Genomic DNA, 18,806 nt, shown 5'->3' on the forward strand with positions numbered 1-18,806 from the left:
AATCTCCTTTTCGTTGTTTTTGATAATAGCCTCAACAATAGCTAACCCACAAACATCAAATGCAGTAATTAATTCATGATAAAATTCAGTATCTTTCACCACATTGTTAGGAAACTTATGAACTCTAAGCCCCTTAGGTACCATACGTTTATTTACACATTCTTTTAAATATTGATTATCTAAATGCAATCTACGGTACCTATAGAGGCTGGATTCTAATGCCTTCATGGAGTCCTGAAAGGTTAAAGTCCTAGCATTCGTATTCAGCTGGAATTTCCTTGTACCATTCTTGAAAGGATGAAATAGGCATATTTGGAAAATCCGCTTTTTGTAAAATGTACCATCCCTTCTTGGTGACAGTTTGTAGTCCCTTCCCAAAGGAACTAGTATGTCGATAAGTTCACTGAGTTGACCTGATAACCCTCAGAGCGAAATGCAGAGGTTTGGATATCGGCATTTGTAGTCTCCCCTGTGTATAAGGAAACCTGCCCTTTCCTCACTGTAGTGCAATCTCAGAGTTGGTCTATATAATTAGCAGGGTGTGTGTGTGTGTGATGAAGCTGAATGATTCAATAACCACTAGGTATTGCTTGCCTTTGTTGCACTATAGTGTACTAATCAGATTACATGATCTGTAAGTGATTTTAACTGTTGCTTTCTCTAGTGTCCTTTTCTGTTTTACTGACCAGTTATTGATTACTGTGTTAGCAGGTTAAGACCATAGGAAAAGACTTATTTTGGCAGACATTATTCCCTTACAACCCATGCATAGCAACAGATACTGTAGAATGACAAGAAACAATATGTTAAAAGAACCCAATCAGAAACCAAAGCAGATCAAAATAATTATTTATTAAAACCATTATATTTGTTGAAATTACACAGATCAAAATAATTTATTAAAACCATTATATTTTACTTTATTTTATTGAAGTTTATAACCATATTTACACTGCCTGTTACTCTTCAATAAAACAGAAGTATACATCTTTTGAAAGGTTATTTAGAAATTAAATCACATTTTGACAAAAAAACATACTAATTAAAACAGCAGATAATGCAGCCCTTGGATCAATAACAATACACAATCAAATTATATTTGGGACAGGATTCATGGCACTCAAAACAGATGGTGAAGTCAGTGAAAAGACCTCCTCAAAACTATATAAAATGAGTTGTGGGTGTCATACAGTCACATGGTGAGTGGAAGATGAAAATGTGATTAAAACAGAAGAGAAACAGTAGCTGGGTCCTACCTATATAATCACAACAGTTTGCATGCCCTAGAAAGATCTCAGCTGTTATGCATAAAGGGATAAGGTGCAAACAGATAATAGCTGGAAGTTCTGAATTAATCATCATTCACAATCTTGGTATGCTAACACTGGACAACTTTATCAGTAAATATTAAAAAAAAAACTAAGGAGTGCAAAGTTACTACACTGCATATTATTTTAAAAGTTCTACTACTTTGAGAAATACTGTTCAGCCATAACATTTATGTCTTTTACAGAGTTACCTTTGATAACAAGTTAAGCAGAATTTTCTAAAACTTTATTTTTATTGTGAAAGACCTGCAGGATACAATATCCGCAGCTTCTTTACTACTTGTTGTGAGCAAACTGGATGAGCGTGGGGAAAGTTTTAACTCCCTAGCAGCTCACTGACAGTGTGGTTGCTAAATTTGTACCAGTGGTGGGTTGGTATACAAGTTCAGGAGGTGGGAGAAACTTGTCCCCTGAATATAGTTACAAGGAGGCTTGTTCCATTGAAAAAAAAACAAATACATTTTTATCAGGTTGATTTCCCAATCAGTTGTGCATTTCTTTATTTCCTCTATTACAGAAGATTTAAAAGGGTGGCCCACACCTCCATTTTTGGTTACACAATTCAATAGTCATAATGGCATAAAAAATATTGCTGTTGTAAAACTGACAGACCTTTCAGACAAGCATAAGCCACCTGTAATTAGGGAATCAGAGATGTTACCAAAGAGTTTACTCAAGATTTCAGATTACACAAGTGCTTCTTCTGGACCCATTATGTTAGGCACACTACAGGACAACCTCTTTGAAAATGTCTGCTGGGCATTTAAATGTATCACATTACTGTTTATCAAATCAGTGGTAATAAATATAGTGATTTTTTGTGGACTGTACTATTGGCAAAACATAAATCAACAATGTTTAGTTTTCTCAATGAAAACTGTCCTGAGATAAAATTTCCATTAGGGTAATTACAAAATGACTGTTTAATGCAGTTTATCACAGAATGTCATCCAGATTCAGCAGTCTAGCAGTCAGCAGTACAAGGAGGGAAAGCCCAAAAAAAAAAAAATAGTAGTAAACCCAATAAATCGCAATTTGAAAAGTGGTACAAGCTATCATGCTGTATTGAATTAACTCACATTAGCCTTTACAGGCGGATCAGTGAAATAAATTCAGAGTCAGACCAAACAAGGACCACACTTCGTAGTATGCACAGCCTCTGAAATATGATGCTGTTTTGAACATGCAAGCATGGATGGACACACACACACACACACACACACACACACACACACACACACACACACACACACACACACACACAATGTAAAATGTCTCATTATATTATTTTGCTTGTATAATTAGAGGATCTGGCATACTGTATTTTAAGGAAACTTCAAAGCTAACAAATACTGGTGAGAGTGGTTACATCTTATTCTTCTTAACCTTTGGCCAATATTCTGTTTCGATGAGCAGCCATAGAGAAGCATCTCTACCAACTTTGTTAATCAGGTCATAACTGACAATGTTTGAAATATGTAGGACTATATTTCAGCAGTATAAATGTTATCATCTTCCAGTACTCAGCATGATCTTTCTTTGACTTAGAGCACATTGCAATGTCTATTTCACCTTTTGAATATTATAAGACAACTCATTTAAGCTTACTTCAGTTGAAGTAATAAAACACTGTTTTGTCTCTGAAGTGTGTAGCTGTGGTACACTGAGACTCCTCTGTATAACTGGAGGATGGTACTAGAAGGACGTTTTGCCCAGTCTGATAAACCTGGCATCATAGGTTGAAGTGACTGCCATCCTAGAGATGCTAATTCTAAACTATGAATTCTAAGAAACTTGCCCAGCTACTGATACTGACTGTGTGAATTGTACGATTTCTGGAAACCATGCCTCCTGTCTTGTATCACCTTCATTTTAATTTACCTTTTTTAACTCACACTGACAGTCATCAGCATGAGCATTAGACCTGTGGATGAGGGAAAGTAAAAGTGACTGACATGGCTACAGAGCAGAAGCATCTTCTTGAAGAGAAGAATGTGAAGGGACTATGGCATAACACATTCGCCCTTAGTCATTTGGTTAGAAGTGATAGGATCCCTCTGTTTTCTTGCCCATTCTCAAAGTTTGTACCTTATAGTTTTAGTTTCCCATGGGCTACCAAAATACCTATAAGGTTGCATGGTGCTGTGCAATACAACTTCAGTTTGCAAGACTACTGCTTAACACACCTTGTATTAATAAATAATTACTTTCCACAACTTGACTTGATCTGGGATACAGTCCTATAACTAAAAGCATTTTGCCAAGCTTTTCAGTGTTTATCTTTTCTTATAGAGCAGCTTCTCCCAACTTTCACACTTAGTTTATTTCTCTGTTGTTCACAATTTCCACCACAAATCATTCACAAGCACACACAGTTTCAGTTCCGAAGTTCATGGGATTCACAGAAATTGGAAGACAATTTAGCCTCATGACCATTAATGCCATGGCAATGCCAACCTTCACGCTCTATCACCTTTCTCAAGGAGGCATAAGCCCTTTGTGGGTACCAATTCAATCATTCAGGTTCTGTCTGAAGGATGATAATGTGCACTACTACTTAACCAACATGGACAGTTTACTCCAGAGGAGGAGTGGCAAAATGTATCTGTTAGTCTTTGTCCATCCACAGGCCAACAGTCTGGGATGTCTTGGTTGCAGAAAACAACATTTTGGCTAAACTGTTATTTTCTGCCTCTTGCCACCCTACTCAAGTATGATGATTATAAGCCTGCATTAATAAAACATGTTATCCATGTTTTTCTGAATGTCAAACATTATTGCTGTTTTCCCCATTTTTTATCTTAATTTTAATTCTCTGCTGTGGCAGTGACCTTGGGGCCTCTGGTTTCTGCTAGTGACAGTCAAGTTCATGTGTATACTCCTATAAATAAAAGTGCTGGGAAAAAGCTGGATAGAAGAATCCATAGACCATCATGGTGTGAGATAATGCTGGGGATTCTTTGCTATAGTTCTCTAATATGTACTTCTGGTAGTGTCATGTTTACATATGTGTGCCCCTAGATGTCTGCATAAACTCTCTTCCTTTACTGTACTTTCTAGGGATAGCTTTCAGTCTCTGACAGGATTGCTGCTGCAGCACAGGCCCTCATCTCACCCACCTCCCTTCCTACAGCAAGTTTTTTTCTCATCCATCTCTCTTATAGCAACACAGACTGTCGTCCCACCTTCCACCCTTCAGTAGTGCAAACCCTCATCGCATTCTCTTTCCTTCCTTGAAAGAAGATACTCAAACCATACTTCTCCCAACCTGTCCAGTGTTGTCCAGGCCGCTACTCAAGGTTATGTAAATACTATGCAATTATACTTGTGGATTGGTCGTGAAAAGCCTCACTTTTGCACCATTTTTGTTTATCATATTTTTACATGTTATGCTTTATCTCATTTTAGTGCATTTTCCTAATTTTATTGAATCTATTGTTTTTGTTACTTTATTGTTCTTTCTGTTTTCATGGCTGTAAAAGGTCTTTCCCCATTTTATTCACAAATTTGGTCAGTTAATAAATAAAATAGGAAAACAACCATATTGACAATGGTCAGAGAAAAAAATAATCAGGATACCCCACAACAACTGAGAAAATACCAAGGAAAAGCTCAAGTGCCTCAGCTTACACATTCAGAACAGGAAAAGAGAAGTGACACTTGGCTAAAGCATTCAGGTTTTTCAGTTAAAAACTGGGTACATATTTACATTTTACTCCAAAATTGTTCTTGAAGGCAAATGCCTGTACTGAATGAAAAAGATTTAACAGGTTCATTATGAGACACTTAATCTCTGTGACAACAGCGGAAGTAGTTATCCATAAGATGTACTGAAAATCCATGGGCAGCTTCACAGGGAAAGAATTATGGAAATAAATTCAGTTTCTGGTAAAAAAAAAAAAGTGAGAAAGGATTTGACAAGGACAAGATAGGATTTCATGTATTGATCACTGATGTAAATACCACAAGAATGGAAAACATCAGACTAGACAATCCATAACACTTTTTTGATGGAATATCCCTATACCACTAAGCATCCGGTGAAACAAGTTCTATTTCTTTAAGTATGTTATTAATACCGACAGCAGCAGTTACTCAGTCTATGTTTAGTCGATCCGCATTTAGACAATGGATGTACAGTTTGCATCCATACCTTATGATATGGAAAATATCTGTATTGTTATATCACACAAAATGACAAAGGTGGCACATGATTTTAATAGTCATGTCGCATTCTTTTGTACTTTTCCCCCTAGCAGTTGTCAGTGCATGAAGCAAGTCCTTTCACAAAAACAAAAGATAGAACATGCCGTACTAGTTCTACTTATGACTTGTGATGATGTCCCATGTAAGTTACATTTCCAGCTGTCCTGTTGCTTTACACCAAACTGCACTTTTGTTTTTGATGGCTGCATGGATAATGTAATGTTTGACTTTTAAAATTCTAGCTTTTCCAAACCACAAACCTCGACTTAGGCTGGGACGATTCATGATGACTCATCAGCCAAACTCGTCATGGAAAAAAAACTTCTCTGAAAGACACTTTCAGAGATTGAAAAGGAAAGCAAATTATTCAGGATGGCAACCCCCCTCTGTGCCTACTATATAAAAGGGCACCCCTCATACTTGTGTACATATACCCACGCCATTGTCATACTAAAGTGGGGAAATATTAAACTTGGATTTACTCAAAGTGGCTTTCAGCAAAGTTTTCCCCTAAGTATCACTGGCCAGCTTTCTGTCTTCCAAGCGTACGCAGACCTTTCTAAATGCAGGCTTGCTTTCCATTCTATAACTTTATCCATTTTATTTAGCTATTGAAACCATTCTTTACTTTATTAAACTGCATATATTTTTTTGCTGGTTTGTTGTGGAACTGAATGCAAGCAAACTGTTAGCCATAACAGTAATTCCATTCTGCAGAAGCATGCAACATTTAAGCAAGAAACCTCAGTGAACTGAATGATATTTTTGTTACCAGCAGAATATGTAATTGATACATGAAATTACAGACATATCTGCATATGAAAGAATACCTACAAGTTTAAGTTCACCCTAGCATTGTAGCTATCCCTCTTACTCTCCGCTACACCCATTTTGTATCTGTCACACTTGACCCCTTTTATGACATGCACTGTATCAACACATTCCAGGGTACTACCACTCTTATTGCCAAAACGTTTCCTCCTTCACGTCATCACTGATTTCCTCTTCATTCAGTGTTTATTGTTCTCTGACTCCACTCTTTCTATTTTTTCTCTTTGAATTGTATTGCATCCTATTTAACCCTTTCTGTTCCGTGTCCCACTACATACATTCCATACGTTTCAAAGCCTTTTCATAAAGTCCATTTTTGCACTCCACTCACAATTTTGATGACAGTGTCTTACGCACACTAACCAGCTAAAATCTTTCTTTTTTATCTCTGCATGACATCAAAAAAGAAAACAAAGTGCTCCATATATAGGGTAACCACTGCCTTATACAGTAAAAAGATAACCTCAGTTTCTTGAGATAGCCCCCTACCTATACACCCCAGTGTCCTGTAGACCTTCTGTTGCTGCACTTTTATAATCTGCTGCATGATTTGTTTTTTGGGCCACTGTCCAGTGAGGTCCAGTTATCATCTCCTCACCTGGTATTGAATCCTCTCCTTTCTTTTCCTTTTTCTGCCATAGACAGCCTACCAAAACAATTACCTATGGAGATTCTCTCTTCAGGAAGAAATGACTTTGTCAGCAATGACCTAAGTAATGAGTGAGTAGTTCTTGCCGAAGACAGGTTCAATTATCTTATACAGGCTGGTAGTGTTTTGCCTTCTTTAGACCTCCCGTAGATTGAATTATAACACCTCAGTGTAATCTGACTGTACTTACCCTGCAACACTCAATACACATCTTGGAAATGTGTCAGCCCTTTCCTCTCAGTGTCTACCTTGGTGCAGTATATTACTTATTTACTTTCAGTTTACACCACTCAACTCAATTGCTGATGGATCATTCTTCTATGGTCTGCCAGTTTGTGTCACCTTCTGTAAACACCAGATGTTCTCAGTTACTGGGCTAACCAAATGACCTTTCAAAGAAAAGTATCTCTCTTCTTTCATGATAAACTGAATGGAAGAGAAATACTTGGCAGATAAGGCATGCTTCTTTGATTGGGAGAGAGAGCACATGAATATGCAACACAAATATATATACACTGGGAAGCAGATAGGTAAGAAGGGGCCATATGGCGATTTAGAATTCTTTTAATCCTGATTCACACATTGAATTTTGCAGAAAATGGAAGATTGGTTCCTTGATGGTCAACTGAACAGCAGTGGACACCAGCCCAAGTCATGGTTTTTGTTGAACTATGTCACTGTAGGTGTCAAATTCCTCTTAACTTGAGATGCAGGGGTGCAAAGACCTACTAGCTGCTTATATTTGTCAGTTATAGACCCCATGCATGGGAGTATAAGGAGGGTTCCCACAAAAACTTTTCTCAAGAATATAAATACCAGTTTGAAAAATTCCCCTCACTGAAACTACATTCACACAATTGTTCCTTTAGTCACATGACATAAATCTGAAGAAAATACCTTGCTAGCTGCTCACACTCTTGAGGTCATTGTGAGAAGAAAATGATACTTTCAATGAGCTGTAACAGCTTTTCAAATGGCATATGCACGGTGAGATTACGGAAGTCCAGACCTTCCCATATATGTGAATGTGGGGCCTACACCACTTGCAAGAAATATATTTTTTTGGTTTTGCAGACTTGTACTTTAGTCCACAAAATCAAGTGCCATGAATCATTTCTTTGTATCCCTTTCTACAGAACATTGCTTTTGCCCATCTTCTGTTTTCTGCTTTGGGCAGTAGCTAAAACACATTCCTGAAATGTAGAATATTTCTACAAGCACCAAACAGATACATAGCCAAGAGCTCCTTAACCAAACACATTATGAAACAATACTAACAAATTGATATTGACACTGTCTGTTTTTGCACTTCAGAAAAATAACAAACATGACATTACTATAAAATTAAGTTTCTTGCCAGAGTTACCCTGTCCTCCAGTAATTCATTTCACACATAAACTCTACATCTGTAAAAAAGGCATTACTTTTATGTGTTATCCAGCAGTACACAACTGATTGTATACTGCCTAATTTGCTTCTGATCACAGAATGTTATCTAAATTGTATTTCTGCACGCATCCAAAGAGCTTCTGAAATGAGTCACACAACGTCAATGTACAGCAGATCAGACAGTAGCATGGACCCAAAATGATTTGAGAAGTAAGAATTAAAAAAAAATGTTTAATTTCTGAGACCAGCCTCAGGATGGGGGTGTTCGAGTGTATTTTAAAATGATTCCAGTACTTCTCTAGTAGATCTCTATTTATATGTGGATTAAAATGCATGGTTTTGCAAGTAAGACAGTGCTCCTCAAAAGTTAATGGCTTGGACAGTCACCAATTCTAGTTAAAAAAAAAAATCCACACGAAGCATCAGATTCTACAATATATAATTTAGTAGAAAGAATACTGGTTTTCAATAGCCCTGGTCCTGTTACGAGATCCACTGTCACTGTCATGGTAGTCCTCTGAGTTTGTAATGGGTGGTGGCTCTAGAAGACGTTCTGAACTGTTGCTACGACTCCGGGCACTGAGTACTGCCTCCACTCTGTGGTAGTGGGGATTGGTAGTGGGGGAAACAGCTTCAGGCTGGAAAACTGGCTGGAAATTTCCAGGTAATGAACTTGGGAAGTAGTGTTGAGACAGATAGAAATCATTTCGGCAGGCAGGTTGTTGAGAAGCGGCAACACATTGGGAGCTGTTGATTTCTAAAAGGAAGCAGAAGAAAGTTAGTTATTATGCCTGCTATGCACATAATGTCAAAGCAATGTTACCATTCTAATGTCAGCAAATCATCCATTTTATACAGTTTCTCCCAGTACTGATCTTTCTGGATTCCAAAAGCTGGAACAACAGTAAGCCATTACAGTGACAGGACCAGTATTTTGTTAAAAGCTGAGAATTCTGAAATAATCCCAGATTGCATGTCACTGTTTCAAATTCAGTCTTCTATCTTCTTTCACAGGTTGATTAATTCTACATACCTCAATATAACTCCTGCAACAGGACAGACACTGGGCACCTCCAGAATCTTAAAAACAATTCATTTAATACTCAGATTAAAATGACAAGAGCTTTCGTCCACACACACACACACATATATATATATATTATATATATATATATATATATATATATATATATATATATATTATATATATAGGCTTCATCAGATAAAGCAATTGAAATTAACAGGTACTTATATAATGAATTTAAGTGTGACATCACACAGTATTGTCTAATCAGAGCAGCTCAAACTATATGTATATGAATAAGCACATTTAAAGGTGTATGTACATATACGAAAAACATTTACACTTGCATTTGTGCAAAACTATGACCACATAAAAATCCCCACCTCATCTTCTTAATACAAATAAAATTCACATAAATATGTTTATATATAAATAAATATTGTGTAAAATAATTAAAAAATAGATTAAAGAAGATCCTGAAAATAACTTAATTATTATTTCCACCAGTAAAAAGTACACATATCTATATATATTTTGTTACAAAAGTATAAATATATCTATGTGTATACACACCTGATGTTACCCAAGTTGTTACCCATCCAAATACTGACCAAGGCTAACCCTGCTTAGCTTCCAAAATCAAGTACTGTCAGGTACATTAAGACTGGTACAACCACAATGTAGACACCACTCAAAAAATTAAGATGAAAATGCCTTAAGTTTTAATAAGCAACATGTGATGGAAAGTATATTGTTTAAACCTGGCCAAGCACAATAATTTAATTCTAGCTGCCAAAATAGCTCCTTCTTCTACAAAATGAACATCCACAGGCCCCCTCTGGCATCTATTTCAACACTGTTAATGGCCATAAACTTAAAATAATGTGTTAAATATTCTATATGTCAAGCCAAAGCATTATTTGGATTCTTTCTCCTAATACCACATAAACATTCATAGACTCTGTCCTTTACTCTGCATTCAGTCTTGTCAATATAACAGCATGGGCAATCATTATACCTATCTAAGTATACTAAGGCTTTTGATTCACAATTAAATATTTTATATATTCAGTATTCCCTGTTTCTTATAATAAACCTATCATTCTCACAAATAAATCCACAATAATTTCAAAAAATGTATTTCTTCATCCTGACATTTTGTCTGCTTTACATTTTTGATGGAAAAGTCCCATCTCTCTGTGACTGTGATGTGTATCCTCTACTCACATTTTTGTAACATAACTCTCTCTTCAAGGATTCACAATTCCTAAAACTAAAATCAGGATGATCATTAATTAGTCTCACCCTTTCATCAGTGTTTAATATGCCCCAATTTTTTTTATGTCACAAATAGTATTAACATTACTAGTGTAAGTTAAGGTTACCCTGGTTACCTCTGCTTCTGTTCACCCACCCTTACCATGGCTATTGCCCACTATTATCAGAAAAATAGGGATGCCCCTTGTATCTTGTTGAAGGAAAGCCTGGCTAATAAGGCTATCAACTCCATTCTCTCTTTATCCCCTCTGTGTGAATTCAGTCCTCAAATCAGACAATGCTGACATCATGTCTACCTCATTAGTATGAAACCTCATTACTGTAAATGCTTGCCCCTTGACCATCTATATATGTAGTGGGGATGCATACTATTCTTGTGCAAGAGAACATTCTTCTTTCATTTCTTTTTAAATATAGAGGTTCTAACCTCACCAAACAAACTCTCCGTGATCTTGACATCTAAAAAGTCAATTGACTCTTGAGAAAAATTATAACTAAACTTCACAAATGGTGTGGTTGAATGTAAGTACCTGACAAAATGTTACATCTCCTCTCAAATCTTTTGTATGTCAAAATACATCCACTAAAGTCATTATTCCTGACCATATTCTCATGTTCCCATTGTGCCAAAGCCAGGTTGGCATAGCTATTGGCACACGCTGTGCCCATAGCTACCCCACCCTTCTGTAGAAAACAATTTTCATTAAAAGTGAAAACATTATTTTCTAATATTAATTCTAACAAGGTACACACTAAATCAATATTCTTGGCACTCAAAGAAGCTTCTCTCAAAAGGAGAGTCCTAATATTCTCTATACCCCATTCATTCAGGATAACTGTAAGGAGAGAATACATATCAAGAGTCAAAAAGACCAACTCTCCATCCCCATCATCATACTGGAAATAAATCATTTAAATTTTTTTGTGTCCTTCAACACTGTCTCAATCCTCTCCACAAAGGGGAGTAAGATCTTTTCCACATATTTAGAGAGCGAGTCTGTGGCCCAACCTCTATTCGATACTATTGGACACATGGGTGGATTCCACATGTTTTTGTGAACCTTGGGTGACCATAAAGTATAGGTACAAGTGGGTATTCAACACAAAAATATCTAAACAGATCCTCAGTGATTACATTAGTCATCAGCATGTAAAACAGGAAAAAGGCTAGTCGTTGTATAATCCCATCAGTTTGTACTCTAGATAAATGAAAGGAGAAGAAGAAGCTGTTTTTCAAGAATCCAGACACACACACACACAAAACAACAAATAATACAACTCAAGAAAAAAAAATTATAAACATAAATATGTTTAACATGATGTCACAAAGTATACGTAAAAGTAACCAAAGGTCTGGAGATGGAATTTTGAAAACAACAGATCTAAACAAAATGGATTTTACTTTCTGTTTTGGGACAACAATGTATTCCATCGAGAAACAGTTGAAAGATGAATAAATCTCACAGCACTACAATGATATACCACCAGAAAAAATAGGCATGGTTTTAAATGTTTTGAATATTAACTTTCCTAACTGATATTTAATTTTTCACATTAGTATGGCTAATCTGCTAACTTACATAATATAAAATTGTGTGCCTGATGATCCAGTCAGAAATCACAATATGGCATAATAAATATACTAAGAATTTAATGTATAATGTATCACCACAAACTGAATATACCATAAAATGATACAAAATGGGAAGGAAGAGTCCCCTAGTAACTGTTTAACTTCAAAATTCTGAGAGAGTAACAAAATGTACAAAAATGCAAACTAAATTTTGCTGCCATAATTTTTTCTTCTTGTTAAGTATATATCCTCTTCAATCCTAGCCCAGTTTTCATCCTCCTATATACAAATGCTCTTTTGTTAACTGGTCATTGCCTACTTTACTTTTCTCAGCCTTTAGTCAGGCAAGTTGTCTTCTCTTCCCACTAGCCTTTCTATTAATACAGGGCTACTTTCTTTTCTGCTAACAGGTGTATCTCATAGCTTTTACTTTGTTTTGTTTGCTGAGTCTCAGTATTACTTGTTTCTCTGCGTCCTACTGGACTGAGGTTTGTAGCACTTGGATATCAGAAATGACTTTACTTCTAGCTGAAAAGACAGGCACTGTGACATGATCAGTATCACACAAAAGTGGATTTTTCACCTCTGCCTCAGTCACTTCATCTGCAATGGCTAAATTTCTCCTAACAGTAGAAATACCACCTCAGGTTTCCCATGCAAAGAGGCCAGTAGCCTAGTAGGACTAACGTGGTCAACAACAAACAAATACATAAGCAAATAAATAAAGAAATACTTAGAAAGTAAATGTTTAACAAAAATGTCATTTTATACAGGAAATTACAAGAGGTATACTTCAGTGGTAAAAAGGTCATCTACAATGGAATAAACTAATAACTATTTTGGTTCTAAATAAATAGAAAGGAGAGTTCATGCTACAAGTGGCCTGTTAAAATGTCTGCATTGGACAGTATTACACAGGTTGGATTTTAGGGATATTTTAAAAGTAGACTAGTTTAGATATTTGGAAATTTTTGAAGGAAGCACATTCCAGACTCCTGGAGCTTTATTAAAAGTGTTTCTGTGATGTTTAGGATAAGGGGCAAAAGCTATAGAGTGATAATTACTCCTTGGGAAATATAGACAAAATGTTAAGAGTTACTATTGATATTAAGAAGTAGAGCAACAGGTTGGTAGAAAACTTAAGACGATCATCTTGCAGACAGTGGTGGAGAATTAGAGGAAAGCTTATATGTTAATGGAAAGCATATTAGTGGAGAGTGGTAGGTTGTAGTGATGGGACCTATTATTAGTGAGCGTTAAAAGTGGTAGAATTTGATATTAATTTTTTTTTATTAAATTGATGTTTCTGTAGTTTAGTACTAGTACAGAATATTCTAGCTTACAAATTAAAATATTTTTGCAATATATTATTGTGTACTAAGGGATATAAGGGAGATAATTTTACAGGACAGTTTGAGTTGTAGAAAAACTGTTGTGTTAGCCTATGCCAGCATGTTCATTAATTATTAGACAGGGGTCAAGTATGATTCCCTACATATTTGTGTGATTTAGCATGACTGACAGGATTTCCAAAGGGACCAGTGATTACTAGAAAAAGATGGAATATTCTTTCTGAGTTGCCAGATGTTTTGGTTTTAAAGATGTTTACTCTTAAATCTGTGGTTGGAGAACCAAGGAATAAATGTGTTGAAACTCTTCTTCAATGAATATCTGTGGGTTAGTTACATTACTAGTGGATTTAAAATGTAAACAAATGTAATCTGTCTATAATATCATATCAATGTATGGAGTTAAGATTAGTAGAGAGGGAATTAATAAAAGAAAATATAATATGTAGCAAAGTATGAATCAGTGGGGCATTCCAGAATTGAAACAGGTGATTGAGAAAATCATGTTGTATTTGCAGTGGCCTGAAATCAAGTGATTGAGAAAATCATTTTGTATTTGCAGTGGCCTGATACGGACATAATTAATGAAACAAGAAAAGTAGCTAAGTGAAATCCTATAAAAAATAGATGTTTAATAGGAAGATGACTACCAGTTAAATTAAAAGCCCCTTTTAGGGCTACAAAAACTGCATCAGTATAAATGCCCTTATCCATTTTAGGGTTAGTAACCAGGAAAAAAGTAGCTGTAAAGATGTTTTAGCTAGCATGGTTATCCATGTTGCTTAGGTGAAAAAATAAGTATTTCAAAATTGTATAATTTCTTTATAGAAGAGGTTTTCAAATATTTTTGCAAAAGAAAATAACATAGCAACAGGACACAAGTGCTAAGAGAAATGATAATGTATGTTTTGTGTTTTTAGAGGTAGAGTTGATGGTAGCACAATTCCATTCCTAGGAGACAACTCCTGTGGAAAGTGAATGGTCGTATGCATGAGTTGGGTAGACTACAGATGCAATCAGCTGACTTCTTAAGATGTTTGGGATGAAGTGTAAGAAATTAATATGAAGACTTAAGTCACTTTGTTGGAGTTTTTTTATTTTTTACTTACTCTTTGTTGATTGGGTTAGTCCTACTAGGTCAATGGCATCTTTTCAGAAAATCCCTATATCTGAATTCATCAGGGTAAATTTGGCCAGGGTATTGGGAAGCTTTGCCTACTTTTTTTGATAACTGCCATGGGATCTTTTCATCCACCTGAGCTATCACCAACTCAGTAGGTAGTGATGATCAAATTATGGTATGCCAGGATAGTGGAAGATAACTGTCGAGGTTGTGGTGGAAGGGGTGCTAAAAGAAGTCTTTGAATGAGCAGGTACTTTTAGTAAAGAATAGAGGGTTGTTATTTTAGTGGAGTCTTTAACATGATTTTATTGTTTGTTCTGGCCAACTGGTTCTCTTGTTTTTTTAACTTTGTAACACTAGATTGCAGCGTTGCCAGGTAAGCTAAGTGTAGGGTTTCCAAGTAAGTTCTGCTGCTGAGTCCTGCAACAGGTTCATCCTGAAAACTTTAGCGGCTGATCTAGTCTGGTATTTAACCATTATTTGTAGGTTTTGTGACAATATCTATAAGGACCAGGCTGTTGTCCTTTGGTATATTTGTTGTTTGAATTCTGGGATTTGCCATGGACAGTGGTTTCCATGTATACTGCAATTTCTAGTAGAGTAGTCTGTGTTCTGAACTGGTATTAGTGAGGACCAGATGAAGAATTATTGAGTAAGTAAAGTGGGATTAGGTCCAAGCAAAATTTTGAAGACTGGTTATGAGCAAAATCTTTTTTGGAATGAGACATATCTGCAGTTAGGAGCAACAGAAGCTTGAAGCAGTAGCCTGACATGGTGCTGAGGAGTGCTTAGGTGGTTAGGCATCTATGGGGAGAGTTTGTCAGAAGTAGATATATTAGAGAGTCTTTGGGCCTTTTATTATTAGAATACTCGCTTTCTGTTCTAATCCAGCTTCTACATTTTCTCTCTCACCTCTGGTATATATATATATAGTCACATCTAAATCCACCGCCTGAAGATCAAAGTCTCCTATGATTATTTTTTTTTTACTTTTTATCATATAGCTGTATTGACAAATATAATGACCACTTTCAGGCATGACTTAGGTGAAAGTACAATAGTTAGGACAGATATGAGCAGTAAAACGGGAACAGTATTATTGTTTTTAGGCACTAGATCAAGTATTATAAATGCACGTGTACAACCATTAGTTAAATGAGATGTATAAATATACAGATAAGTGGAATTAATAAAACAGACACTGACAAAATATTAAAGCACGTGTATTTAGCCAATGATGTGTGTGTATATATATATATATATATATATATATATATATATATATATATATATATAATCAAAATATAGGAACAAACAAATGTTAACAGGTACGCTAATTAGTAAAAACACAGTGGATTCAATAAGAGCAAGAACAGGCAAGGAGGCAACAATTAAATTATTTTGCATATTATCCAGAAGGATAAGGCAACTAATTTAGAAACCATACTGAATAACAATGAATACAAGAGTGTGAATACTAGTAGCATATTTACAAATAAAGTAATGTGTTCTAGGAAGTAATTTAGTAAAACATAACATGAAGCACTGAAAACAAATCAGTGGAAGCTTAGTACAGACAATCCTATCTCATGTCTATATGGTGGACAACATAATTCAGGGCATTAAGAATGTTGTAATGTAGTTACTTTGTTGCTTCATAGAAAGAAAGGAAATACTGGAACAGAGGAATCTGGTTAAGGTATGTATTAAAAGTGGCTATGGGTGAAACATCCTTTAAGGATAAGGAGGTGCTGGGATGTGTAGCTTTAATATTTTAAGGGCATGGCCAGCCTTATGTATAAGTGAATGAGGCAGCCTCCTAAGGCACCATTTGGCTAGGGATTCATTTCCAGTTTATTTTAAGTAAAGATATAAAGATGCATCATTTCTTATTCTTTATGTGGCACCCCTGTCTAAAGAAGTGGTGACTGCATTGCCCTACTGGGAGGTAATCCTTGCAACTTAATTTGTGGGTTTCTATCTGCCCCACCCATGATCTAAACAACAAATCTGATTCATTGTCTAGACCATGGGTTGAATTGAAAGGAGTGGAAAACCAGCAATTTTTAAATAGGAATACATATATAAAGGCCAGATTTTAAACAAATCATAATCATTCATAGTGTGCTTCCTACTTTTTTTTAATCTTGACAAGCAACCAAATATTATGGACAGTAGACAGATTTGTGGGACTAAGATTAGAGTACATGTTTAGTAACTCCATGTGAAACAGTTGAAGTACATTACTGTGACCAATATTTTATTTTATTATAGCCAGGTATCTATTGCTATAATTGCTGGGTAAGGATGGGTACTGCTTGTGAATGAAAATGACTCACTTGTTGTTATTTGCTTATTATTCTGCCTTATCAGGACTAATGTGACTTGTATGAAGCAGGCTGGAATGCATTACTGTGGCCACTGTTTGTGTGAAATACAGCTAAATACATTACTATGGCCATTATTTTTTAATTCTATCACAATCATACTTCTGGGTTGCACACAGTCAACAAAGTGACCATAACTGCTAGGCTGAAGAGGGGTTGTCTATCAATAAAAGTGACCCTTTTGTTTGCTCAGTTTAAATAAATCTGGCTTTGTAGGACTAGAGTGTATTTGTGTAAAGTTTTGTTTGCACAGTTTAAACAACATGGGTTTGTAGGATTAGTGTAGGTTTGTGTGAAGTTGATATACTTTACTGGGTGATTAGTGTGAAATAAGTCAGAATACTTTGTTATATTTTCCTGTGGCCCAGGCTGGTGTTTTTGCAGCTTCATTTTTTTGTTACTATGGCTACTGTTAATGTCAGAGAAAGCTAAAATGCTTTATTGTTGCCATTAATATAATTATTTTTATTGAAGTCCAATTTCTAGGTTGCACACAGTCAATAAAATGATTTAATTGCTCGATATGGCTATTGTCTTAAGATCAATGTGACTGACTAGTCATTTGTTCAGTTTAAACAGTGAAATCTGGATTTGCAGGACTAGTGTGCATTTATGTGAAATAAGTTGGAATACTTTACTTTGGCTATTGTATGTTTGAGTGAAAAAAACTTAAAATACATGACTCTGGCCTTATTTTAGTTTTACCGCAGTTGGAAAAGTGGCTGTCATGGCTGCATTTGAAATAGTTAATACGGTGAGGTGTGACATGTATACAGTCAGCAAAATGACTAGAATTGCTGGGTATGAGGGCTGTGGATGAAAAAGTCTGATCCTACTGTTTTAAAGAAGTTAGACCATCATTAATCAAACTTTGCAGGACTAGTGTGCATTTGTATAAAGTGAGATGGAATATTTTACTTTGGCCGTGTTTCAAAATCACAGATATCGGAGGTACACACAGTCAATAAGGTGGCTGTAATTGATTGATATAACAGCTGTGCATAAAAGTGAGGTATCTCTGCTGTTGTTGATCACTGTTAAATATTCAGTCATTTGGCTTGGCAGGAGCAGCATCACACAATGTACCGTATTAGAAATTCAGTGTAAAATTATCATTGCTGTGGCTTATGCATTTATGTGCATTTAGCTGAGGATGTTGCTGTGTATTTAAGTGTAACAAGTTGGCGATATTTTCTTTACTTTGTAGCACAGTTATACATAACAAGTAGCTATCTTTGGAAGTCTGGGCAGAGTGTGCATAAAAGCAACAGATCACTGGAACCAGTTGTTCTGCAGTAGCACTACCATCTCGTACCACTTCAGTTTCTGGATGAGCTGTTGGCTGTGGCTCCAGCTCCCAATGTATGGCATATATACATCCTCCATGTGTATGTGTGTGTGTGTGTGTGTGTTGTGTATGCATGCATGTGTGTGTGTGTGTGTGTGTGTGTGTGTGTGTGTGTGTGTGTGTGTGTGTGTGTGTGTGTGTGTTGGGGGAGTGGTATTCAGGTGTGATGGTTTTCTAAAACATCCTAGAGATGTGCAGTAGGTGAACTTATAAAGAAAACAACAGTGTACACAGTCTGAGCCTGGAAAGTACAAACAGCTCCAAACAGTACAAGACTGATGAACCAAATAAACCAACTCCAAGCAAGGATGAATGACTTTA

The 18,806-nt window shown here is 36.0% G+C and overlaps 1 protein-coding gene across 2 annotated transcripts in view; it reads right to left on the bottom strand.

The window, feature by feature from the left end:
• Window positions 1-832: 832 nt before the first annotated feature.
• Window positions 833-18,806, bottom strand: part of SH2B2 (SH2B adaptor protein 2) — a 466,753-nt gene continuing 448,779 nt past the window's right edge. For both annotated transcript variants that reach the window (XM_044054137.1, XM_044054136.1), the window contains exon 8: window positions 833-9,160. In XM_044054137.1, coding sequence (XP_043910072.1) covers window positions 8,847-9,160 — 314 coding nt within the window. In that variant the 3' untranslated portion in view covers window positions 833-8,846. The remainder of the gene's footprint in view (window positions 9,161-18,806) is intronic.

This window comes from Protopterus annectens, chromosome 13.part0, assembly GCF_019279795.1.
Source record: "Protopterus annectens isolate FY-2018-M chromosome 13.part0, PAN1.0, whole genome shotgun sequence".
Lineage (NCBI taxonomy): Eukaryota > Metazoa > Chordata > Ceratodontiformes > Protopteridae > Protopterus > Protopterus annectens.